This window comes from Rana temporaria, chromosome 7 (genome assembly GCF_905171775.1).
Source record: "Rana temporaria chromosome 7, aRanTem1.1, whole genome shotgun sequence".
NCBI classification, from domain to species: Eukaryota; Metazoa; Chordata; class Amphibia; order Anura; family Ranidae; genus Rana; species Rana temporaria.
In genome coordinates this window covers 7,532,008-7,558,880 of record NC_053495.1, presented here as the reverse complement: position 1 = coordinate 7,558,880, position 26,873 = coordinate 7,532,008, and the positions used below count along the sequence as shown (strand labels likewise).

The 26,873-nt window shown below is 48.1% G+C and overlaps 1 protein-coding gene across 1 annotated transcript in view; it reads right to left on the bottom strand.

The window, feature by feature from the left end:
* Positions 1–26,873, bottom strand: part of BSN (bassoon presynaptic cytomatrix protein) — a 144,853-nt gene that overhangs the window by 102,146 nt on the left and 15,834 nt on the right. The window contains exon 2 of the mRNA XM_040358816.1: positions 2,112–2,514. Coding sequence (XP_040214750.1) covers positions 2,112–2,514 — 403 coding nt within the window. The remainder of the gene's footprint in view (positions 1–2,111; positions 2,515–26,873) is intronic.

Here is a 26,873-nt window from a genome sequence, read left to right as displayed (position 1 = left end):
TGCCTCTCCTCACAAATGCTCTTCTGGAAGAATGGTGAAACATTCCCATAGACACACTCCTAAACCTTGTGGACGGCCTTCCCAGAAGAGTTGAAGATGTTATAGCAGCAAAGGGCGGGGCCAACTCAATATTGAACCCTACGGACTAAGACTGGGATGCCATTAAATTTGTGTAAAGGCAGGCGTCCCAATACTTTTGAAAATGGCAGGCAGGTGGACAGGGAAAAAAATTGACAGTCAGACAGGGGAGTAGACAGATGGCAAGAATATAGACAGGTAGGTAGACAGACAGGCAAAAGGACACAAAGATAGGCAGGCAGACAGACAGACAGACAGGCAAAAAATCAAAGATAGGCAGGCAGGTGGACAGACAGGCAAAAAGACAAAGATAGGCAGGCAGACAGGCAAAAAGACATAAAGATAGACAGGCAGGCAGGCAGGCAGACAGACAGGCAAAAAGACAAAGATAGGCAGGCAGACAGGCAAAAAGACATAAAGATAGGCAGGCAGGCAAAACAACATAAAGATAGACAGACAGACAGGCAAAAAGACATAAAGATAGGCAGGCAGACACACAGGCAAAAAGACATAAAGATAGGCAGGCAGGGAGGCAGGCAAAAAGACACAGGCCCGGATTCAGATACATTATCGTATCGATCGGCGGGCGTAGCGTATTTCAGATACACTACACCGCCGTAACTTAGGGCGCAAGTTCCGTATTCAGAAAGAACTTGCGCCCTAAGTTACGGCGGCGTAGTGTAAATGTGTCGGCGTAAGCCCGCCTAATTCAAATTTGGCTGGTAGTGGGCGTGTTTTATGTTAAACTATCATGACCCCACGTATTTGACATTTCTTACGAACGGCGTCCGTGAAAGAATCCCAGTGCGCATGCTCCAAATTACGCCGCAAATTGTCAATGCTTTAGACGTGAACGTAGCTTACGCGAAGCCCTATTCGCGAACGACTTACGCAAACAACGTAATCGATGGAAAATTCGACGCTGGCCCGACGTCCATACTTAACATTGGATACGCCTCATATAGCAGGGGTAACTTTACACCGGAAAAAGCCTTACGCAAACGACGTAAAAAAATGCGCCGGGCGGACGTACGTTTCTGAATGGGCGTATCTACCTAATTTGCATATTCGACGAGTAAATATACGGAAGCGCCACCTAGCGTCCAGCGTAAATGTGCAACTAAGATACAACGGCGTAAGAGACTTACGCCGGTCGGATCTTAGGCAGGGTACTCACGACCAAACATGTACGATGAAAGCGGTCCGTCGGACCGTTTTCACCGTACATGCCTGCCAGAGGGCTTCTGTACGATGGTTGTACTAACCATCGTACAGAAGTCCGCGCGTAAACAATGCGCGGGGCGTGTCCGCGTCGTCGCCGCGGCGATGACGCGGAGACGTGGGCGGGCCTGCCATTTAAAGGCTTCCACGCATGCGTCGAAGTCATTCGACGCATGCGAGGGACGGCGGGCGCCTGGACATGTACGGTAGGTCTGTACTGACGACCGTACATGTCCGAGCGGGCAGGATTCCAGCGGACGGTTTAAAAACACGTCCAGGAATATTTGCCCGCTGGGAAAAGGCCCGGCGGGCAAATGTTTGCTGGAATTCGGCCCGCTCGCGCCTACACACGACCGAACATGTATGCTGAAACTGGTCCGCTGACCAGTTTCAGCATACATGTTTGGTCGTGTGTACGGGGCCTTAGGGAAATCTATGCGTAACTGATTCTAAGAATCAGGCGCATAGATACGACCCCGCACACTCAGAGTTACGACGGCGTATCTGGAGATACGCCGTCGTAACTCGTATCTGAATCCGGGCCATAAAGAAAGCCAGGCAAGCAGAGAGACAGGCAAAAATATATAAAGATAGGCAGGCAGGCAGACAGATAGACAGGCAAGAATTTAGACAGGCAGGCAGAATGAGAAACAGGCATGCAGACAGACAGGCAAGAAAACATACAGATAGACAGGCAAAAATATAGACCGTCAGACAGGCACACAAGCAAGCAAGAGGACAGACAGATAGGAAGGAAGACAGACAGACAAAAATATAGACAGGCGGAAAGGCGCATAGGAAGACAGACCTACCTCGGTCAGGTGAGGGTTGGGGTTGAAGCCGCACTGGTTGCACACCTCGTTGTGACACTGGGTGCAGGTGTTGAAGTTTGGCTGATTGGGGGACGAGGTGAGATCTGTGGTGTTGCATATAGGGCAGGCGGTGCTGCTGGGTAACGGAGCGATTTGCGGCACAGAGTAGGGAGAGGTGGGGGTGGTGCCCCTGTCCGGAGAAGCTGAAGGAGACCTCCCCGTCCAGTGGCCTTTGTTGTCCACCTGCAGGGTCCTCCGGGAGACGTCGGGCGTCGGGTGGGATGGCGACGCATGGCTTCTCGGTTCCTTTGTGCTCTCTGTGCTTGAAGGCGCATGTCGGAAGGTCTGCGGACCCGAGGTCTGCGTGGCCAGACGTCCGGAGTTTTCCAGCCTGCCGGGGGCGCTGAAACATGAAGAAGAAAAATCAGTCATGACATTGTTCATCTCAGGGAACCTTCACTGTTAAACACATGGAGGAAACGCGCAGAAAACACGCATATTCTCTGGACTGTGTAGAAGGAGGGCAACCCACTTTTTAGAGTTACTACATGTTACTACCCTGCCTCATACCCTGAGCCCCTGCCTCCTGTAAGCCCACCTAAATGCCTCACGGCAAGCAGACCCTCCCACTGCGAGCCTGATTTCATAATTCAAAACAGATTTCAGGTAAGTGCATTGGTTGGCTTGAAAATTATCTTTAAACGTTCCTTGTGTACATTCCACCGAGGATCCGAGAAGCCAAACAATGATTCTGCCATTTTCTCATTGGAAATGTTTCCAGCAGTGAGATGGGGAGAGAGAGACGTTTCCTGCCCCGATAACAGATTTATTGTCTCCGAGGCTGCAGTGCAGGCGCGCCGCTGTTATCAGAGAAGTCCAGGCTGCGAGTTCCCGGAGATCAATATGATCTCTCAATGTTACTTTATTACAAGGTGTCAATCCCACAAAATCTATAACTTCTTAGAGTTCCGTCATGAAAAACATGTCAGGAAAAGGGAGGCAGGCAGGGCAGAAGGAGGGAGCAGACAGGGCAGGAATAGGAGGCAGACATGGCAGGAAAAGGAGGCAGGCAGGGCAGGAAAAGGAGGCAGGCAGGGTAGGAAGAGGAGGAAGGCAGGGCAGGAAAAGGAGGCAGGCAGGGTAGGAAGAGGAGGCAGGCAATCCAGGAAAAGGAGGCAGGCAGGGCAGGAAAAGGAGGCAGGCAGGGCAGGAAAAGGAGGCAGGCAGGGTAGGAAGAGGAGGAAGGCAAGGCAAAAGGATTGAGTAGACAAGGTAGAAGGAGGGCGCAGAAAAGGCAGAAGGAGGGAGCAGACAGGGCAGGAAAAGGAGGCAGGCAATCCAGGAAAAGGAGGCAGGCAGGGCAGGAAAAGGAGGCAGGCAGGGCAGGAAAAGGAGGCAGGCAGGGCAGGAAAAGGAGGCAGGCAGGGTAGGAAGAGGAGGAAGGCAAGGCAAAAGGATTGAGTAGACAAGGTAGAAGGAGGGCGCAGAAAAGGCAGAAGGAGGGAGCAGACAGGGCAGAAAGAGGAGGCAGGCGGGGCAGGAAAACAAGGAAGGCAGGGCAAAAAGATGGAGTAGACAAGGCAGAAGGAGGGCGCAGACAAGGCAGGAGGAGGGAGCAGACAGGGCAGAAAGAGGAGGCAGGCGGGGCAGGAAAAGGAGGAAGGCAGGGCAAAAAGATGAAGTAGACAAGGTAGAAGGAGGGCACAGACGAAGCAGAAGGAGGGAGCAGACAAGGCAGAAAAAGGAGGCAGGCAGGGCAGGAAAAGGAGGCAGGCAGGGTAGGAGGAGAAGGAAGGCAGGGCAAAAGGATAGAGTATACAAGGTAGAAGGAGGGCGCAGAAAAGGCAGAAGGAGGGAGCAGACAGGGCAGAAAGAGGAGGCAGGCTGGGGCAGGAAAAAGGAGGAATGCAGGGCAAAAAGATGGAGTAGACAAGGCAGAAGGAGGGCGCAGACAAGGCAGGAAGAGGAGACAGGCAGGGTAGGAAAAGGAGGCAGGCAGGGCAGGAAGAGGAGGAAGGTAGGGCAAAAGGATGGAGTAGTAGACAAGGCAGAAGGAGGGAGCAGACAGGGCAGGAAGAGGAGGCAGGCACGGTTAGAAAAGGAGGCAGGCACGGTAGGAAGAGGAGGGAGGCAGGGCAGAAGGAGGGAGCACACCGGGCAGAAGAAGGGCACAGACAGAGCAGAAGAAGGGCGCAGACAGGGCAGGAAGAGGAGGCAGACATAGCTGGAAAGGGAGGCAGGCAGGGCAGGAGGGAGCAGACAGGGCAGGAAAATGAAGCAGGCATGGTAGGAAAATTATGCAGGCAGGTTAGGAAGAGGGAGCATACAAGGCAGAAAAAGGGACAAGCGGGACAGGAAGAGGAGACAGGCAGGCAGGGCAGGAAGAATAGGCAGTCAGGGTACAGGCAGGCAAGGAAGAGGAGACATCAAGGGCAAAAAGAGAGAACAGCCAGGCAGCACAGAAATAGGGAGCAGGAAGAGAGACTAGGGAAAGAGGGGCAGGCAAGGCAGAAAAGGGGTGTCGACAGGGCAGCAAGAGGTACGATGCAGGCAGGGCAAAAAGAGGTGGCAAGTAGGACAGGAAGAGGGGCAGGAAGAGAGAGTAGGGACTAAGGGCAGGAAGGGGAGGCAGGCAAGTGTGGGAAGAGGTGGCAAGCAGGACAGGAAGAGAGAGTAGGGAGAGAGGGCAGGCAGGGTAGGTAGAGGAAGCAGACAAGTAGGGAAAAGGGCAGCAAAGCAGAAGGGAAGGTAGGCAGGGCAGGAAAAGAGGAGACAGGCAGGGCAGGAAGAGGTGGCACTGGCAAGCAGGACAGGAAGAGAGAGTAGGGAGAGAAGGCAGGCAGGGTAAGAAGAGTGGAGCAGGCAGGAAGAGGGGGTAGGTAGAGGAAGCAGACAGGTAGGGAGAAGACAGGCAGAGCAGAAGGGGGGGTAGGTAGGGCAGGAAGAGGAGACAGGCAATGCAGGAACCTGACAGAATGTATTTCAAGCTGAGATAACCTCCTATATTCAACTCTTGAACTTCCACAGGAAGGCTGTGTGAAGCCTGAGCTCTGTTCTGAAAATGAGATAGAGCTTTATAAGTATCTATGAAAGAAATTCTGCTACCAACTAATCCCCTCAGACCCCCTGAGCCCTCACCCAGATAATCAGCACAGAAAGCTCAGACCTCACCCAACACTTGGCATAGAAGACTCAGATTTCACCAAATTCTCAACACAGAATGATCAGACCTCACCCAGCCCTCAACACAGAAGGATCAGACCTCGCCCAGCCCTCAGAACAGAAGGATCAGACCTCGCCCAGCCCTCAGAACAGAAGGATCAGACCTCGCCCAGCCCTCAGAACAGAAGGATCTAAACTTACCCACCCTCAGCACAGAAGGTCCAGACCTCACTCAGCCCTCAGTACTTTAGGCTCAGACTTTGCCGATTCCTCAGCACAGATTGCTCAAATCTCACCCTAATATCAGAACAGAAGGCTCATATCTCAACACAGAGAGCTAAAACCTCAAGCAAAGAAGGCTCAGACCTCACCCAGCCCTCAACACAGAAGGATCAGACCTCACCCAGATGTCAGCACAGATGGCCCAAACCTCACACAGATATCAGAACAAAAGGCTCAGATCTCACTCAACCCTCAGCCCAGGGGCCTCACATCTCATCCAACTCTCAACACAGAAGGCTTGGACCTTACACAGATATTAGCAAAGAAGTCTCAGACCTCCCCAGCACAAAAGGCTTAGCCTTCACCCAGATATCGCAGAAGGCTCAAACCTCACACATCCCTCAATATAGAAGGTTCAGACCTCACCCAGCCCTCAGCACAGAAAATTCAGACCTCCCCCAGCCCGCAGCACAGAAGGCCCAGACCTCCCCCAGCCCTCAGCACAGAAGGCTCAGACCTCACACAGCCCTCAGTATAGAAGGCTCAAACCTCACACAGCCCTCAGTATGGAAGGCTCAGACTCACACAGCCCTCAGTATAGAAGGCTGAGACTCACACAGCCCTCAGTATAGAAGGCTTAGACCTCACACAGCCCTCAGTATAGAAGGCTGAGACTCACACAGCCCTCAGTATAGAAGGCTCAGACTCACACAGCCCTCAGTATAGAAAGCTTAGACCTCACACATCCCTCAATATAGAAGGTTCAGACCTCACCCAGCCCTCAGCACAGAAAATTCAGACCTCCCCCAGCCCTCAGCACAGAAGATTCAGACCTCACCCAGCCCGCAGCACAGAAGGCCCAGACCTCAGCACAGGAGGCTCAGACCTCCCAGCCCACAGCACAGAAGGCTCAGACCTCAGCACAGGAGGCTCAGACCTCCCAGCCCACAGCACAGAAGGCCCAGACCTCAGCACAGGAGGCTCAGACCTCCCAGCCCACAGCACAGAAGGCTCAGACCTCACACAGCCCTCAGTATAGAAGCCTTAGACCTTACACAGCCCTCAGTATGGAAGGCTCAGACTCACACAGCCCTCAGTATAGAAGGCTGACTCACACAGCCCTCAGTATAGAAGGCTTAAACCTCACACAGCCCTCAGTATAGAAGGCTCAGACCTCACACAGCCCTCAGTATAGAAGGCTTAGACCTCACACAGCCCTCAGTATAGAAGGCTCAGACCTCACACAGCCCTCAGTATGGAAGGCTCAGACCTTACACAGCCCTCTTTACTAGAAATTAAAGAGCTGATGACTGTAAATGACAAACTTCTGCTCCGAAGGTGGAAAGAATATAATAACCAGGGGCTAGATTCAGATAGAATGGTCTATCTATGTGCCGGCGTAACGTATCTCAGATACGTTACACCCCTGTAAATTTGGGCGCAAGTTCCGTATTCGGAAAGAACTTGCACCCACCTAATTCAAATGGGAATGATGTGGGCGTGTTTTATGCATATTAACTGTGACCCCACGTATTTGACGTATTTTACGAACGGCGCATGCGCCATCCGTCGAATATTCCATGTGCATTGCTCCAAAGTACGACGTGATGTCCAGCCCTATTCCCGAATGACTTACGCAAACGACGTAAAATTTTCAAAACACGGCGCGGGAACGACGTCCATACTTAACATTAGCTACGGCTCATATAGCAGGGGTAACTATACGCTGAAAAAAGCATAACGTAAACAACGTAAAAAAATGACGTACGTTTCTGAATTGGCGTATCTACCTAATTTGCATATTCCTTGCGTAAATATACGGAAGCGCCACCTAGCGGCCAGCGTAAATATGCAGCCTAAGATACGACGGTGTAAGACACTTACGCCGGTCGGATCTTAGGGAAATCTATGCGTAACTGATTCTCTGAATCAGGCGCATAGATACGACGGCCCGCACTCAGAGATACGACGGCGTATCTCTGAATCCGGCCCCAGGTGTTTATGAGGGGATTGTATGCAGGATTATGGAGTTTACATATCACACCCTGTTCAGGCTGAGAAGGTTGGCCATCCTCCACTCTCTGCTGAAAAGCGCAATATGCTAATTGCAATGTTTAGGAAGATACACACTAAACTTATTGCTGGCAGCAGCAGCCAAGAGCGTCCATAAATACATGACAAGAGCCGAGTGCTTTCCCATAATTGGACGGAGCTCCAAGTGCTGCGCAGTGATTTACAGACATTAATAGAGGACGGGACCGCATCTGTCTCCTGTCAATGGCCGCAGCTCCATGCCTCATCACTGGTAGGAAACACTGGCCGGAGGGAGTTCACCTAATCGCAGATCCATATCAATATGAAGTATACACAGTGCCTGTTAGTGCCCAAGGCAGAAGTGTGTCCCCTCTCAACCATATTTTCCAGAAGCATAAACATTTCCCTACAAATTTCTTAATCTGTCATCAGTCTCCATCATATAGACCAGCGGTCTCCAAGCTGCGGCCCTTTGCTTGCCTTTATCTGGCTCTTGGGGCACTATTCTATCCACTGAAACCAATTCCTGTCGCTGTCACCAACAACGGGGCACTTTTCCTCCCACTGACACCATCAAAGGGGTGCAATTTCTCCCACTGACACCAATGATGGGGCACAATTCCTTCCATTGTCACCAACGATGGGGCACAATTCCTTCAATTGATTCCACCGATGGGACACAATTCCTTTCATTGACACCAAAGATGCGGCATAATTCCTTCCATTGATACCAATGATGGGATGCTATTCCTCCCTCTGATACCAACAACGGGGCACTTTTCCTCCCACTGACACCAACGATGGGATACAATTCCTTCCCCTTCGGCCCCGATACCGATACTAGTATCGGGACAACCCTACTTCCAACCCAACTGGTATCCATTGATAGAAGTGTTAGGCTACCACACTCCTGGGGTCCAGGTTAAGCTGGCTATAGACAGCTCAGTGAAGGACAAGATGTCCCTGATTTTGAGCCCTGCTTGTGGTTATTGGGACCATTTCTACACTACAGGACGGCAAGGAGTCTTCTACTGACTATGAGTTGTGAATGACTCGAGCATCAAAGGGTTCAGGTCCCCTATTTCCATAAAGTGCAGCAATGACATCATACTGTTCAGCACAGTGCTAGCCGTACCTCCATTTCCTATGATAATGAGTTTCATCATATGTGTCTGGAATCTCCCAACACTCAGGAGAAGTGAAGTCATCGGAGGAATCTGACCGGGAATAGAAGCACAGACGCAGATCATAGCCTCAGGTGTATAGAAATCCTCTGTATCCCATGGCAGCCAATCACAGGTCAGTTTTCCTCTGACAGCACTGAGGTTCCAGCCATACCACAGCGCACGGCTCCTATAATTCAACAAATACACAAAGGAATCTCCGAATATAGTATAAGGCCTGGAGAGTCCCGACAGCTATTATGCCTTTCTATAGAAGCCTCTATTCTCCAGCTCTTTAAAGAGAACCTGTCATCAACAAAAAGAGCACATGGACCTGTGTCAACCGAGTCTGTCTATGTTTGAGAATGGTGGTACCGTATATACTCGAGTACAAGCCGAGTTTTTCAGCACATTTTTTTGGCGCAGAAAATGCCCCCCCCTCGGCTTATACTCCAGTCACCTTTTTGCGCCTGATCTCCCAGAATTTGGGGACCCGGTATTGGCCGGCTGTAGGACCCCAAACTGGGCACACATATGCAGTCACTTTACGCCGTTTACGTAAGGGTTTTCCCGGCGTATAGTTACCCCTGCTTCTATGAGGCGCAGCCATTGTTAAGTTTGGCCGTCATTCCCGCGTCGAATTTTGAAATTTTGCGTTGTTTGCATACGTCGATTCTCAAAAGCGCTGGACGCAAGTTACGCTCACGCCGAAACCAATGACGTCCTAGCGACGTCATTGGGAGCAATGCACGCCGGGAAAATTTGCGGACGGCGCATGCGCTATTCGATCGGCGCGGGAACGTGCCTGATTTGAATAGTACACTCCCCCTAGCTGCGGGAATTTGAATTCCGCCGGGGGATTTACGATACGCCGCCGCAAGTTTTGAGGTAAGTGTTTTGTGAATTACCCACTTGCCTCAAAAACTTGCGGCGGCGGATCTTAAATCACATAGGTTACGCGGATCTAAAGATCCGCTAACCTATGTGAATCTGGCCCACTGTGTGCAGTGTTCCGCCAATCATGGACCTTCTTTCATCTTTGGACAAGAGAACGTCCATGATAGGCGGAACACTGAACAAAAAGTGTCTGCTTGGAAAGTCCGAGGATGAGAGGACCTCCGTGATAGGCGGTAGCGGGAACACAGTGTCAAACGCCTATCACGGACCAGGGGGAAGCCGCGACTTTTAAAAAATGGACGCCTGCGACCCGACAGGTACACTGACTCGAGTATAAGCCGAGGGGGGCTATTTTCAGCCCTAAAAAAGGGCTGAAAATCTCGGCTTATACTGGAGTATATACGGTAGGTATAAATTCGTATTCGTTACGTTCACTTACAGCCAAATTTGAAAGGAAATTCCAATACTATAATTTAATAGTTAGTTTTTATTAGTTAGTTAGTTAGTTATTCTTTTGAATTTTCAGATTTTCTTCCTTATTTTCGAATGTTTACATTTTATGAATTGCTAAAAAGACGAAAAAACCCGAAAAACGAAAAGAAAAAAAAAACGAATGAAACGAAAACGAACAAATTTTCTCCGGCAGTTCACATGTCTAGCAATTATTCCTGTGATTGTAGGGATGTTAAACCCCACCCCTTTCCTGATAGGCTCCTCTTCCCACCCTCTGTTTTGCAGCAGGTGTAAAGCGCTGCACTGACATTGCCTACATATGAGCCCAATGTATGAACTGGGAATTACACATTAATGGGAATACATTGATTTCCCCACAGCTGGCTGCTCTCCGGCTCCATGCTGATCTGAATAAAATGATGTCGTTTTTTTCCTTCCAGTTCCAATTCATGAACACGCTTGTCAATATTCCAATGTAGATAACTAGGAGCTGGAATGTGAGGTGAGAACAGGGAGCGGAGCACACAACGTCTCCTTCGGTGATGTTATTTATATATACTTATTTTTTATCAATAGAATTTTGTGGGAACCTATTGGGAACCTCTGTGGATCCATCTGGCAGCACTAAGCTTAACCTTGCTACTATAGAGGTAAACATCTCCATTGAGCTTTCATTAGATATTCTCTTTTCCATTACTATTAAATGCATTAACAATTCATTTATACAATATATATTTATAGACATATTTTTCAATATTCTCTACTATTACCCTTATCTTTTTGCTTGCTTTTAGGAAGAATATAGATACATTTTTTGTCATCTGTATCTTCTCCTTCTTTGTGGGAGGAAATCCTCATAAACATTTCATTGTCCGCACCTGCTAAAATCAAGTGGATCTGGCTTCCACTGATTATAAGTGGAATAACTAATCTCCTGATTGCATCCAGTGCTTCTTTGTAGATTTCTAGGCAGACCTTTCTGCCCGGCTCTCGGAGCTCTTTTTAACGGAAATGGTAAGCGCACTATATATCCCTCTTTATGTATATATGTGTTAAAAACACACATTTTTTCAAATGTTTAAAATAAAACATATTAAATTATTGTACTATATCTGTATTAATGATGAATCTTTATGTCATACACAGACCGCTACATGCATTAAAGGAACAGGAACATTATGCAAGCCCTGATGAAGCACACATAGTGCGAAACTAGTTGGCTAAATCCGCATTAATCTTCCTTAAAATAACCAATTTCCCCCATACCCTGTTTTTCATGTAATTGTGGTTCTGACCATATATATATCTCATTGTATTAATGACTGTATGAAATATGATATTTTATATTTATATTTACATGATTAAATTATTTTTGATACTACTTTAAACCTTGTGTTTTGTGCGCCTACCTTGGATACCAAGAGCAACACATCTCACATCAAAAAATCCCTATATTTGGAGAGGAACTGACCTCCCCTAATATATGCCAACTCCTTTTTATCTTTTACAGGTGATGTTATTTACTCTTTATCACCATTAATCAATTGATTTAGAAGTACAGTAAAGCTGAATCAGCCGAATGCTATAAAGGACGCCAGGAAAAAGCCATGAACAGGCCAAGAAGGGACAAGAAGAAGGACCAGTTAGATATCAACAAGAAACCAGGAAAATAAAAGGAAGTGGCCAGGATAAGGACAAGTAAAAGGAAAATAAATGACCAGTAAGAGGTCAGGAAGGAGCCAGGAAAAGGTCAGAAAAGTGCCAGGAAGAAGTCAGCCAGGGAAAAAAAAAAGAACCTGATAGGGGCACCAGGAGGCTAGGAAGAAGTCAGGAAGGGGCCAAGAAGGAGCCAAGAAATTGCCATGAAGAGGCTGAGAAGGGTCAAGAAAAAGGACAAGAAATGACCAGTAAGAAGTCAACAAGAAGCCAGGAAACAAAGGGAAAGAGATTGGGAAAGCACATAACAGAGCCATGAGGAGGACAGCAGGAGGCCAGGAAGGAGCCAAGACAAGGAATGAGGAAAAGGGGCCAGGAAGGAGGCAAGGAAGAGGCCTGGAAAAGGCCATAGAGTAGCCAAGAAGGAAAGGAAAAGTAACCAGTAAAGGTCAGAAAGGATCCAGAAAAAGGGCCAGGAAGAAAAGGAAATGGCAGGGCCATGGGAAGGCCAGAAAGGAACCAGGAAAGGCCATGGAGAGGCCAAGAAGGGGCAAGAAAAGGGACAATAAATTACTAGTAAGAAGACAGCAAGAAGGGATCGGGAAAAGGACATAACAGAGCCATGAGGAGGACAGGAAGAAGCAAAGAAAAAAAGAAGGAAAGTGCAATGAAGAAGCCAGGAAAAGGCCACAAAGTGGTCAAAAAGGGCAAGTAAAAGGAAAAGAAATTACCAGTAAGGAGTCAGGAAGGAGCCAAGAAAAGTTCAGAAAAGGGCCAGGAAAAAGTCAGCATTAACCAGGAGAAAAGAGAAAAAGAACTTAGAAAAACAACATGGTAGGGCCAAAAAGAAGGCCATGATGAGGTCAGGAAGGGGCCAGGAAGGAGCCATGAAATGGCCACGAAGAGGCCGAGTAGAGTCAAGTAAAAGGACAAGAGATGACCAGTAAGAAGTCAAGAAGAAGCCAGGAAAAGAAGGGAAAGATATTGAGAAAGCACATAACCGAGCCATGAGGAGGACAGCAGGAGGCCAGGAAGGAGCCAAGAAAAGAAAGGAGGAAAAGGGGCCAGGAAGGAGGCAAGGAAGAGGTCAGGAAAAGACTATAGAGTGGCCAAGAAGGGCAATAAATGACCATTAAGGGGTCAGGAAGGAGCCAGAAAAAAAGGTCAGGAAAGGGTCAGGAAGAAGTCAGCAAGAAGTCAAAAAAAAGAAAGAAAAATAGCTCAAGAAAAGGAAATGGCAGGGCCATGGGAAGGCGCCAGGAAAGGCCATGAAGAGACCAAGAAGGGGCAAGAAATAGGACAAGAAATTACTAGTAAGAAGTCAACAAGAAGCCAGGAACAGAAGGAAAGGGATCAGGAAAAAGACATAACAGAGCCATGAGGAGGACAGGAAGAAGCAAAGAAAAAATAGCAGAGGGCAATGAAGAAGCCAGGAAAGGCCACAATGTCATAAAGAGCAAGTAAAAGGAAAATAAATGACCAGTAAGGAGTCGGGAAGGAGTCAAGTAAAGTTCAGAAAAGGGCCAGGAAAAAGAGAAAAATAACTTAGGAAAATAACATGACAGGGCCAGGATGAGGTCAGGAAGGAGCCAAGAAAGGGCCATGAAGCTGAGAAGGGTCAAGTAAAAGGACAGGAGAATAGTATATAAAATAAATATAAAATACAAAGGGACATGATATAAAAGAATATAAAATAAAAAAATGTCAGCTTATAAAAATACAATATAAAAACAAACGAACCTACCCTAAGTAGAAAAAAAAAAGTCTAAAAAAGATTAAAACTCTGATTATTTTTTTCAGTCATTCAAATAAACAATTTCGCTGGAAAAATCAATTTTGACAAAAAATCGCTCCCCTCCTCCCTAAATCTGTATTCGTGGGAAAATGTTGGCTGACATCTGTTGCCATAACAACACAGAAATTCTTCATACCAACTGACATTCTAAAAAAAAAAAATTTCCAGGGACATTTAGCTGCTGAGCTTCTCTTTCTGTGCGAATCGCCATCGCCCCTCGTCCTGCCTCGTTATGAACACATTGTCCTGTGTTCGGGGATATCATGTGAAGGCCGGAATCCGCTCACAGATGGCAGGAATGGAGAAAGACACAGCTGATAATACGGAATTTCTATGGGGCAGAAGGCCAGGCGGTCCCAGGGACAGGAGGGAGCACGTGACGTTTTCCTTCCCCTTCGCTCACTTCGCCGGCCCGGATCGCTCAGAGACGTCAGTAGGCAGCCGAGCAGAACAGACTTCGGTATTTCACATGCGGATCACATCTGTACGGCTCCCCGGCGAGCAGATGGAGATTACAGCACATACGCTCTGCATTCCACTATATGATACAATGTATCACCGGCTCAGGAAGAGGAGAAGGGGGCGAGCACGGTGCCCATCTGCCCATTTCCTGGCCACCCCCGAAGGGGCTTTTAGAGATCGGCAGTCAGCGATATGCAGTGCAGCAGGGGCTTAAGGCCTTCTATTGTGTTGGGTCTACCCGGCATTACTCCACTTTAAGTGGACCTGTCACTAAAATTCCCAAATACATACAAGTCTAAGGTGTATGTCACAAAAACTGTAACATATTCATTGTTATAAATCACTAATGTCTTCACTCATATATGAAAAGCAGCAATGGCATTACTCATATATGAAAAGTAGTGATGGCGTCACTTATATTATTTTTGAAGAGTAATGATGACATTGGCCCAGATTCAAGAAGCACTTGCGCCCGCGCAACCATAGGTTACGCAGCGCAAGTGCTTACTTGCTCCGGTGTAACGAGTGCTCCTGATTCAGGAACCTCGTTACACCGACTGCAGCCTAAAATCTGCGCGGCATAAGGCTCTTATGCCTCGCAGATTTTAGGCTGCATTCTTGCGGGGGCCGCTAGGGGGCGCTCCCATTGTGATCTGCGTGTAGTATGCAAATTGCATACTAACACCGATTCACAAACTTGCGCGGGCCCCCGCGCAAGCCAGGTACGGAGTTTCCGTACGGCTACTTTTAGCGCAAGGCTGCCCCTTCTAATAGTAGGGGCAGCCAATGCTAAAGTATAGCCGGCCTTCCCGCGCCGTGAAATTTGAATTTCACGGCGTTTGCGTAAGTGAAACGTGAATGGTGCTGGACGCCATTCACGTTCACTTAGAAGCAAATGACGTCCTTGCGACGTCATTTGCCGCAATGCACGTCGGGAAAGTTTCCCGACGGAGCATGCGCTGTACGCTCGGCGCGGGAGCGCGCCTAATTTAAATGATTCCCGCCATTCATTTAACTTGCGCGCGCTTACGCCGGGCAAATTTGCCGGCGCGCCCTCGCAATTCACGGAGCTACTGCTCCGTAAATCGAGGGCAGCGCAAAATATTTGCGGGGGCGCAGGGCAAAATCGTTGCCCTGCTCCCCCGCAAATATCGCGCAATTCTACTTGAATCTGGGCCACTGTTCATACTTGTGCCAGTGTTAGGCCCTGCCACTGTATAAATGGAGGTAGGAAGCACACTGGCTTCTCACTAATGCCGATGCTCGTGCTGATCAGAGAAAAGTGATTTTCCATCTTTCGCCGGGTTTTGGTATTCCTGGGTTGGATTCCTGAGTTTGGAGGCTCCAAAGAGCTTTGGGAGGGAAGAAGCCTCCAAAGACCTAGAAGACAGGAGGTCCCTTGCTCTTCTCGAACAGACATAACATTACTCATATTGTATATGAAGAGTAGTGATGACGTTACTCATACTTGTGCCGGTGCTAGGCCCTGCCACTGTGTCAATGGAATTAGGAAGCACACTGGCTTCTCACTATTGCAGTACGAGTACAAATACTTTGCGGTGCGATTTGCGTCCACACAAAATAAATGGGTGCAAATCGCACCGCAAAGAAATCGCATACAATTTCCCCGCCGCTTCTGCGTGTGTGAACCCAGTAAAGAAAGCGAAGCGTCATGTAGTGCAGAAATATGCAGTTTGTTAAACAGTTATAACAGTAAATATCGAGTCAAATCCATATGTGCTGTGTCCCCGCCCCGATGATAGCAAACAACGGCCGCTGGAGGAGATGTCTGGCGGTCTGCCCCCACAGCTGACATCACTTCTGCTCCCCAGCTGACATCACTTTCACACCCTAGCTGACATCACTTCCGCCCCACAGCTGACATCACTTCCGCCCCACAGCTGACATCACTTCCGCCCCACAGCTGACATCACTTCCGCCCCTCAGCTGACATCACTTCCGCCCCACAGCTGACATCACTTCCGCCCCACAGCTGACATCACTTCCGCCCCCCAGCAGACATCACTTCCGCCCCCCAGCAGACATCACTTCCGCCCCCCAGCAGACATCACTTCCGCCCCCCAGCAGACATCACTTCCGCCCCCCAGCAGACATCACTTCCGCCCCCCAGCTGACATCACTTCCGCTCCCCAGCTGACATCACTTTCCACCCCCCCCAGCTGACATCACTTCCGCTCCCCAGCTGACATCACTTCCACTCCCCAGCTGACATCACTTCCGCCCACAGCTGACATCACTTCCGCCCCTCAGCTGACATCACTTCCGCCCCACAGCTGACATCACTTCCGCCCCCCAGCTGACATCACTTCCACTCCCCAGCTGACATCACTTTCACACCCTAGCTGACATCACTTCCGCCCCTCAGCTGACATCACTTCCGCTCCCCAGCTGACATCACTTCCACTCCCCAGCTGACATCACTTTCACACCCTAGCTGACATCACTTCCGCCCCTCAGCTGACATCACTTCCGCCCCCCAGCTGACATCACTTCCGCCCCCCAGCTGACATCACTTCCGCCCCACAGCTGACATCACTTCCGCCCCCCAGCAGACATCACTTCCGCCCCCCAGCTGACATCACTTCCGCCCCACAGCTGACATCACTTCCGCCCCTCAGCTGACATCACTTCCGCCCCCCAGCTGACATCACTTCCGCCCCCCAGCTGACATCACTTCCGCCCCACAGCTGACATCACTTCCGCCCCCCAGCAGACATCACTTCCGCCCCCCAGCTGACATCACTTCCGCCCCACAGCTGACATCACTTCCGCCCCCCAGCTGACATCACTTCCGCTCCACAGCTGACATCACTTCCGCGCCCCAGCTGACATCACTTCCGCCCCACAGCTGACATCACTTCCGCCCCACAGCTGACATCACTTCCCCCCCCCACAGCTGACATCACTTCCGCCCCACAGCTGACATCACTTCCGCCCCACAGCTGACATCACTTCCGCCCCTCAGCTGACATCACTTCCGCCCCACAGCTGACATCACTTCCGCCCCCCAGCAGACATCACTTCCGCCCCCCAGCAGACATCACTTCCGCCCCCCAGCAGACATCACTTCCGCCCCACAGCTGACATCACTTCCGCCCCCCAGCAGACATCACTTCCGCTCCCCAGCTGACATCACTTCCGCCCCCCCCAGCTGACATCACTTCCGCCCCTCAGCTGACATCACTTTCGCCCCCCCCCAGCTGACATCACATCCGCCCCCCAGCTGACATCACTTCCGCCCCCCCCAGCTGACATCACTTCCGCCCCTCAGCTGACATCACTTCTGCCCCCAGCTGACATCACTTCCGCACCCCCCAGCTGACATCACTTCCGCACCCCCCAGCTGACATCACATCCGCCCCCCCAGCTGACATCACTTCCGTCCCTCAGCTGACATCACTTCTGCCCACAGCTGACATCACTTCCGCTCCCCAGCTGACATCACTTCCGTCCCCCAGCTGACATCACCTCCGCCCACAGCTGACATCACTTCCGCCCCACAGCTGACATCACTTCCGCCCCCCCAGCTGACATCACTTCCGCTCCCCAGCTGACATCACTTCCGTCCCCCAGCTGACATCACTTCCGCTCCCCAGCTGACATCACTTCCGCCCCCCCAGCTGACATCACTTCCGCTCCCCAGCTGACATCACTTCCGTCCCCCAGCTGACATCACCTCCGCCCCCAGCTGACATCACTTCTGATCCCCAGCTGACATCACTTCCGCCCCACAGCTGAAATCACTTCCCCCCCCCAGCTGACATCACTTCCGCCCCCCTAGCTGTCATCACTTCTGCCCCCCAGCTGACATCACTTCTGCCCCCCCAGCTGACATCACTTCCACGCTCTCTACATTGCAGATAGAGAAAGGAGCTGTGTGTTAGTGGGGCGTCCTGACTCTCCTGTAGTGAGGGAGGGGGCGAGCACGACACTCCACACCAGGAAGAAAGCCTCCCATTACTGTGTGGAGTTACAGACCGAAGAACAGGAAGTGAGGATTTCTCAGAAGAAATAAGGACATTTAAAGGCAAAATGGAAGGATGAGGTAAGTGAAGGAGGACTGCACTGAGGGAAAGGAAGATATTTAGGGAAAATAAATTTTAGTGCCCGGTAAGGAAGTGTCTTTTTTTTTTTTTTTATATATATATTTTTATTGGTAAGGAAGTGGTTAAACAAAAAGTGTCAGAAAACGATTGGTCGGAAAATGGGGGGGGTCACCGATGGATCCAGAGAAGGAAAACCAAGCCGATAACTCGTTATGATCGACTATCCTGCATCGCAGTAATAATGATCGGCTCAGCGGGCGCAGCGCACGTTGGTGATTTCCCGAGCTCCGAACGTAGATAAACCAAGAATGCGAATCGCGTCTAATTATCTCCTCGGATTGGTAGAGACGCGATTGTCTGCGCTCCTCCGGGAAGATTTCAGAGGAAACTCCCGTAGAGGAAGGTCATAGTCAGCTGATCCTTCTAAAGGGGAACTCCGATAACAACAACAACAACAACAACAACAGCGCACACAACAACAACAACAACAACAGCGCACACATCGGGGCTCTGCCAGCGCAACAAAAATCACCAGTTCATTACCCTTTTAGTGGCATTAGGCTGGTGCAGGAGATTGGATTTCCTCCGTGTCCAGCTGGGAATGTTAAATGTTTTGCTGTTGAGTGAGAAAACGAGGGAGACGAATAAAGCTGTACAATCCGGAACAAACATCAGACTGACCCCTCCCCCGGAGAATTACCAGACGGGGAGACGGTGGAACACTTACACACATCTAAAAATACAAAAGCTGCCAACAAATGTCCTGAATCGACCCGAATTCTACCGAATCGAATGTGTCTTCAAAGGTGGAGTTCTACTTTAATGGAAGAAAGAAGTGGGGGAGGGGGGGGGGGGGTGGCATGACTACACCGTCTTGGTAAACTGGCATCTTCTCTTGTCACATGTCATCTCCTCATCGCGTCCCCGCTCACCCGCTATGGGAGATGGCGTCCTAACGTGAACCTAATGAGAGCTCAGCCATGAGAGGTCAGAGGGAATTGGAGGGAGGCCGAGCCACCGAAGCATCCTGAGATTAGAGATACAGGGGCAGGACACAGTATACAGAGTACAGGAGGGTGTCCCCCGTATACCACCCTGTGCTCTGTATACTACATCTATAAAACCCGTATACCCCCCTCTACTCTGTATACTACATCTATAAAACCCGTATACCCCCCTCTACTCTGTATACTACATCTATAAAACCCGTATACCCCCCTCTACTCTGTATACTACATCTATAACATCCGTATACCCCCCTCTACTCTGTATACTACATCTATGACACCCGTATACCCCCCTCTACTCTGTATACTACATCTATAACATCCGTATACCCCCCTCTACTCTGTATACTACATCTATAACACCCGTATACCCTCCTCTACTCTGTATACTACATCTATAACATCCGTATACCCCCCTCTACTCTGTATACTACATCTATAACACCCGTATACCCTCCTCTACTCTGTATACTACATCTATAACACCCGTATACCCCCCTCTACTCTGTATACCACATCTATAACACCCGTATACCCTCCTCTACTCTGTATACTACATCTATAACACCCGTATACCCCCCTCTACTCTGTATACTACATCTATAACACCCGTATACCCCCCTCTACTCTGTATACTACATCTATAAAACCCGTATACCCCCCTCTACTCTGTATACTACATCTATAACATCCGTATACCCCCCTCTACTCTGTATACTACATCTATAACATCCGTATACCCCCCTCTACTCTGTATACTACATCTATAACACCCGTATACCCTCCTCTACCCTGTATACTACACTATAACCCCCGAATACCCCCCTCTACTCTGTATACTACACTATAACCCCCGAATACCCCCCTCTACTCTGTATACTACATCTATAACATCCGTATACCCCCCTCTACTCTGTATACTACATCTATAACATCCGTATACCCCCTTCTACTCTGTATACTACATCTATAACATCCGTATACCCCCCTCTACTCTGTATACTACATCTATAACACCCGTATACCCCCCTCTACTCTGTATACTACATCTATAACACCCGTATACCCTCCTCTACCCTGTATACTACACTATAACCCCCGAATACCCCCCTCTACTCTGTATACTACATCTATAACACCCGTATACCCCCCTCTACTCTGTATACTACATCTATAACACCCGTATACCCTCCTCTACCCTGTATACTACACTATAACCCCCGAATACCCCCCTCTACTCTGTATACTACATCTATAACACCCGTATACCCCCCTCTACTCTGTATACTACATCTATAACACCCGTATACCCTCCTCTACCCTGTATACTACACTATAACCCCCGAATACCCCCCTCTACTCTGTATACTACATCTATAACATCCGTATACCCCCCTCTACTCTGTATACTACATCTATAACATCCGTATACCCCCCTCTACTCTGTATACTACATCTATAACACCCGTATACCCTCCTCTACTCTGTATACTACATCTATAACACCCGTATACCCCCCTCTACTCTGTATACTACATCTATAACACCCGTATACCCCCCTCTACTCTGTATACTACATCTATAACACCCGTATACCCTCCTCTACTCTGTATACTACATCTATAACACCCGTATACCCCCCTCTACTCTGTATACTACATCTATAACACCCGTATACCCCCCTCTACTCTGTATACTACATCTATAACCCCCGTATACCCTTCTCTACTCTGTATACTACATCTATAACCCCCGTATACCCTCCTCTACTCTGTATACTACATCTATAACACCCGGGTGTTGTAGATGTAGTATACAGAGTAGAGGGGGGTATACGGGTGTTACAGATGTAGTATACAGAGTAGAGGGGGGTATACGGGTGTTATAGATGTAGTATACAGAGTAGAGGGGGGTATACGGGTGTTACAGATGTAGTATACAGAGTAGAGGGGGGTATACGGGTGTTATAGATGTAGTATACAGAGTAGAGGGGGGTATACGGGTGTTACAGATGTAGTATACAGAGTAGAGGGGGTATACGGGTGTTATAGTATACAGAGTAGAGGGGGGTATACGGGGGTTATAGATGTAGTATACAGAGTAGAGGAGGGTATACGGGTGTTATAGATGTAGTATACAGAGTAGAGGGGGGTATACGGGTGTTATAGATGTAGTATACAGAGTAGAGGAGGGTATACGGGTGTTATAGATGTAGTATACAGAGTAGAGGGGGGTATACGGGTGTTATAGTGTAGTATACAGAGTAGAGGGGGGTATACGGGGGTTATAGATGTAGTATACAGAGTAGAGGGGGGTATACGGGTGTTATAGATGTAGTATACAGAGTAGAGGAGGGTATACGGGGGTTATAGATGTAGTATACAGAGTAGAGGAGGGTATACGGGTGTTATAGATGTAGTATACAGAGTAGAGGAGGGTATACGGGGGTTATAGATGTAGTATACAGAGTAGAGGAGGGTATACGGGGGTTATAGATGTAGTATACAGAGTAGAGGGGGGTATACGGGGGTTATAGATGTAGTATACAGAGTAGAAGGGGGTATACGGGTGTTATAGATGTAGTATACAGAGTAGAGGAGGGTATACGGGTGTTATAGATGTAGTATACAGAGTAGAGGAGGGTATACGGATGTTATAGATGTAGTATACAGAGTAGAGGGGGGTATACGGGTGTTACAGATGTAGTATACAGAGTAGAGGAGGGTATACGGGTGTTACAGATGTAGTATACAGAGTAGAGGGGGGTATACGGGTGTTATAGATGTAGTATATAGAGCACGGGGGGTATACGCGGGTGTTATAGATGTAGTATACAGAGTAGAGGGGGGTATACGGGTGTTATAGATGTAGTATACAGAGTAGAGGGGGTATACGGGTGTTACAGATGTAGTATACAGAGTAGAGGGGGGTATACGGGTGTTATAGATGTAGTATACAGAGTAGAGGGGGGTATACGGGTGTTATAGATGTAGTATACAGAGTAGAGGGGGGTATACGGGGGTTATAGATGTAGTATACGGGGGTTATAGATGTAGTATACGGGGGTTATAGATGTAGTATACAGAGTAGAGGGGGGTATACGGGTGTTATAGATGTAGTATACAGAGTAGAGGGGGGTATACGGGTGTTATAGATGTAGTATACAGAGTAGAGGGGGTATACGGGTGTTATAGATGTAGTATACAGAGTAGAGGGGGGTATACGGGGGTTATAGATGTAGTATACAGAGTAGAGGGGGGTATACGGGTGTTATAGATGTAGTATACAGAGTAGAGGGGGGTATACGGGTGTTATAGATGTAGTATACAGAGTAGAGGAGGGTATACGGGTGTTATAGATGTAGTATACAGAGTAGAGGGGGGTATACGGGTGTTACAGATGTAGTATACAGAGTAGAGGGGGTATACGGGTGTTATAGATGTAGTATACAGAGTAGAGGGGGGTATACGGGTGTTATAGATGTAGTATACAGAGTAGAGAAGGGTATACGGGGGTTATAGATGAGGTATACAGAGTAGAGGGGGGTATACGGGTGTTACAGATGTAGTATACAGAGTAGAGGGGGGTATACGGGTGTTATAGATGTAGTATACAGAGTAGAGGAGGGTATACGGGTGTTATAGTATACAGAGTAGAGGGGGGTATACGGGGGTTATAGATGTAGTATACAGAGTAGAGGAGGGTATACAGGTGTTATAGATGTAGTATACAGAGTAGAGGGGGGTATACGGGTGTTATAGATGTAGTATACAGAGTAGAGGGGGGTATACGGGTGTTATAGATGTAGTATACAGAGTAGAGGAGGGTATACGGGTGTTATAGATGTAGTATACAGAGTAGAGGGGGTATACGGGTGTTATAGATGTAGTATACAGAGTAGAGGGGGGTATACGGGTGTTATAGATGTAGTATACAGAGTAGAGGGGGGTATACGGGTGTTATAGATGTAGTATACAGAGTAGAGGGGGGTATACGGGTGTTATAGATGTAGTATACAGAGTAGAGGGGGGTATACGGGTGTTATAGATGTAGTATACAGAGTAGAGGGGGGTATACGGGTGTTATAGATGTAGTATACAGAGTAGAGGGGGGTATACGGGTGTTATAGATGTAGTATACAGAGTAGAGGAGGGTATACGGGTGTTATAGATGTAGTATACAGAGTAGAGGAGGGTATATGGGGGTTATAGATGTAGTATACAGAGTAGAGGGGGGTATACGGGTGTTATAGATGTAGTATACAGAGTAGAGGGTGGTATACGGGTGTTATAGTGTAGTATACAGAGTAGAGGGGGGTATACGGGGGTTATAGATGTAGTATACAGAGTAGAGGGGGGTATACGGGGGTTATAGATGTAGTATACAGAGTAGAGGGGGGTATACGGGTGTTATAGATGTAGTATACAGAGTAGAGGGGGGTATTCGGGGGTTATAGATGTAGTATACAGAGTAGAGGGGGGTATACGGGTGTTACAGATGTAGTATACAGAGTAGAGGAGGGTATACGGGTGTTACAGATGTAGTATACAGAGTAGAGGGGGGTATACGGGTGTTATAGATGTAGTATATAGAGCACGGGGGGTATACGCGGGTGTTATAGATGTAGTATACAGAGTAGAGGGGGGTATACGGGTGTTATAGATGTAGTATACAGAGTAGAGGGGGTATACGGGTGTTACAGATGTAGTATACAGAGTAGAGGGGGGTATACGGGTGTTATAGATGTAGTATACAGAGTAGAGGGGGGTATACGGGTGTTATAGATGTAGTATACAGAGTAGAGGGGGGTATACGGGGGTTATAGATGTAGTATACGGGGGTTATAGATGTAGTATACGGGGGTTATAGATGTAGTATACAGAGTAGAGGGGGGTATACGGGTGTTATAGATGTAGTATACAGAGTAGAGGGGGGTATACGGGTGTTATAGATGTAGTATACAGAGTAGAGGGGGTATACGGGTGTTATAGATGTAGTATACAGAGTAGAGGGGGGTATACGGGGGTTATAGATGTAGTATACAGAGTAGAGGGGGGTATACGGGTGTTATAGATGTAGTATACAGAGTAGAGGGGGGTATACGGGTGTTATAGATGTAGTATACAGAGTAGAGGAGGGTATACGGGTGTTATAGATGTAGTATACAGAGTAGAGGGGGGTATACGGGTGTTACAGATGTAGTATACAGAGTAGAGGGGGTATACGGGTGTTATAGATGTAGTATACAGAGTAGAGGGGGGTATACGGGTGTTATAGATGTAGTATACAGAGTAGAGAAGGGTATACGGGGGTTATAGATGAGGTATACAGAGTAGAGGGGGGTATACGGGTGTTACAGATGTAGTATACAGAGTAGAGGGGGGTATACGGGTGTTATAGATGTAGTATACAGAGTAGAGGAGGGTATACGGGTGTTATAGTATACAGAGTAGAGGGGGGTATACGGGGGTTATAGATGTAGTATACAGAGTAGAGGAGGGTATACAGGTGTTATAGATGTAGTATACAGAGTAGAGGGGGGTATACGGGTGTTATAGATGTAGTATACAGAGTAGAGGGGGGTATACGGGTGTTATAGATGTAGTATACAGAGTAGAGGAGGGTATACGGGTGTTATAGATGTAGTATACAGAGTAGAGGGGGTATACGGGTGTTATAGATGTAGTATACAGAGTAGAGGGGGGTATACGGGTGTTATAGATGTAGTATACAGAGTAGAGGGGGGTATACGGGTGTTATAGATGTAGTATACAGAGTAGAGGGGGGTATACGGGTGTTATAGATGTAGTATACAGAGTAGAGGGGGGTATACGGGTGTTATAGATGTAGTATACAGAGTAGAGGGGGGTATACGGGTGTTATAGATGTAGTATACAGAGTAGAGGGGGGTATACGGGTGTTATAGATGTAGTATACAGAGTAGAGGAGGGTATACGGGTGTTATAGATGTAGTATACAGAGTAGAGGAGGGTATATGGGGGTTATAGATGTAGTATACAGAGTAGAGGGGGGTATACGGGTGTTATAGATGTAGTATACAGAGTAGAGGGGGGTATACGGATGTTATAGATGTAGTATACAGAGTAGAGGGGGGTATACGGGTTTTATAGATGTAGTATACAGAGTAGAGGGTGGTATACGGGTGTTATAGTGTAGTATACAGAGTAGAGGGGGGTATACGGGGGTTATAGATGTAGTATACAGAGTAGAGGGGGGTATACGGGGGTTATAGATGTAGTATACAGAGTAGAGGGGGGTATACGGGTGTTATAGATGTAGTATACAGAGTAGAGGGGGGTATTCGGGGGTTATAGATGTAGTATACAGAGTAGAGGGGGGTATACGGGTGTTACAGATGTAGTATACAGAGTAGAGGAGGGTATACGGGTGTTACAGATGTAGTATACAGAGTAGAGGGGGGTATACGGGTGTTATAGATGTAGTATATAGAGCACGGGGGGTATACGCGGGTGTTATAGATGTAGTATACAGAGTAGAGGGGGGTATACGGGTGTTATAGATGTAGTATACAGAGTAGAGGGGGGTATACGGGTGTTATAGATGTAGTATACAGAGTAGAGGGGGTATACGGGTGTTACAGATGTAGTATACAGAGTAGAGGGGGGTATACGGGTGTTATAGATGTAGTATACAGAGTAGAGGGGGGTATACGGGTGTTATAGATGTAGTATACAGAGTAGAGGGGGGTATACGGGGGTTATAGATGTAGTATACGGGGGTTATAGATGTAGTATACGGGGGTTATAGATGTAGTATACAGAGTAGAGGGGGGTATACGGGTGTTATAGATGTAGTATACAGAGTAGAGGGGGGTATACGGGTGTTATAGATGTAGTATACAGAGTAGAGGGGGTATACGGGTGTTATAGATGTAGTATACAGAGTAGAGGGGGGTATACGGGGGTTATAGATGTAGTATACAGAGTAGAGGGGGGTATACGGGTGTTATAGATGTAGTATACAGAGTAGAGGGGGGTATACGGGTGTTATAGATGTAGTATACAGAGTAGAGGAGGGTATACGGGTGTTATAGATGTAGTATACAGAGTAGAGGGGGGTATACGGGTGTTACAGATGTAGTATACAGAGTAGAGGGGGTATACGGGTGTTATAGATGTAGTATACAGAGTAGAGGGGGGTATACGGGTGTTATAGATGTAGTATACAGAGTAGAGAAGGGTATACGGGGGTTATAGATGAGGTATACAGAGTAGAGGGGGGTATACGGGTGTTACAGATGTAGTATACAGAGTAGAGGGGGGTATACGGGTGTTATAGATGTAGTATACAGAGTAGAGGAGGGTATACGGGTGTTATAGTATACAGAGTAGAGGGGGGTATACGGGGGTTATAGATGTAGTATACAGAGTAGAGGAGGGTATACAGGTGTTATAGATGTAGTATACAGAGTAGAGGGGGGTATACGGGTGTTATAGATGTAGTATACAGAGTAGAGGGGGGTATACGGGTGTTATAGATGTAGTATACAGAGTAGAGGAGGGTATACGGGTGTTATAGATGTAGTATACAGAGTAGAGGGGGTATACGGGTGTTATAGATGTAGTATACAGAGTAGAGGGGGGTATACGGGTGTTATAGATGTAGTATACAGAGTAGAGGGGGGTATACGGGTGTTATAGATGTAGTATACAGAGTAGAGGGGGGTATACGGGTGTTATAGATGTAGTATACAGAGTAGAGGGGGGTATACGGGTGTTATAGATGTAGTATACAGAGTAGAGGGGGGTATACGGGTGTTATAGATGTAGTATACAGAGTAGAGGGGGGTATACGGGTGTTAT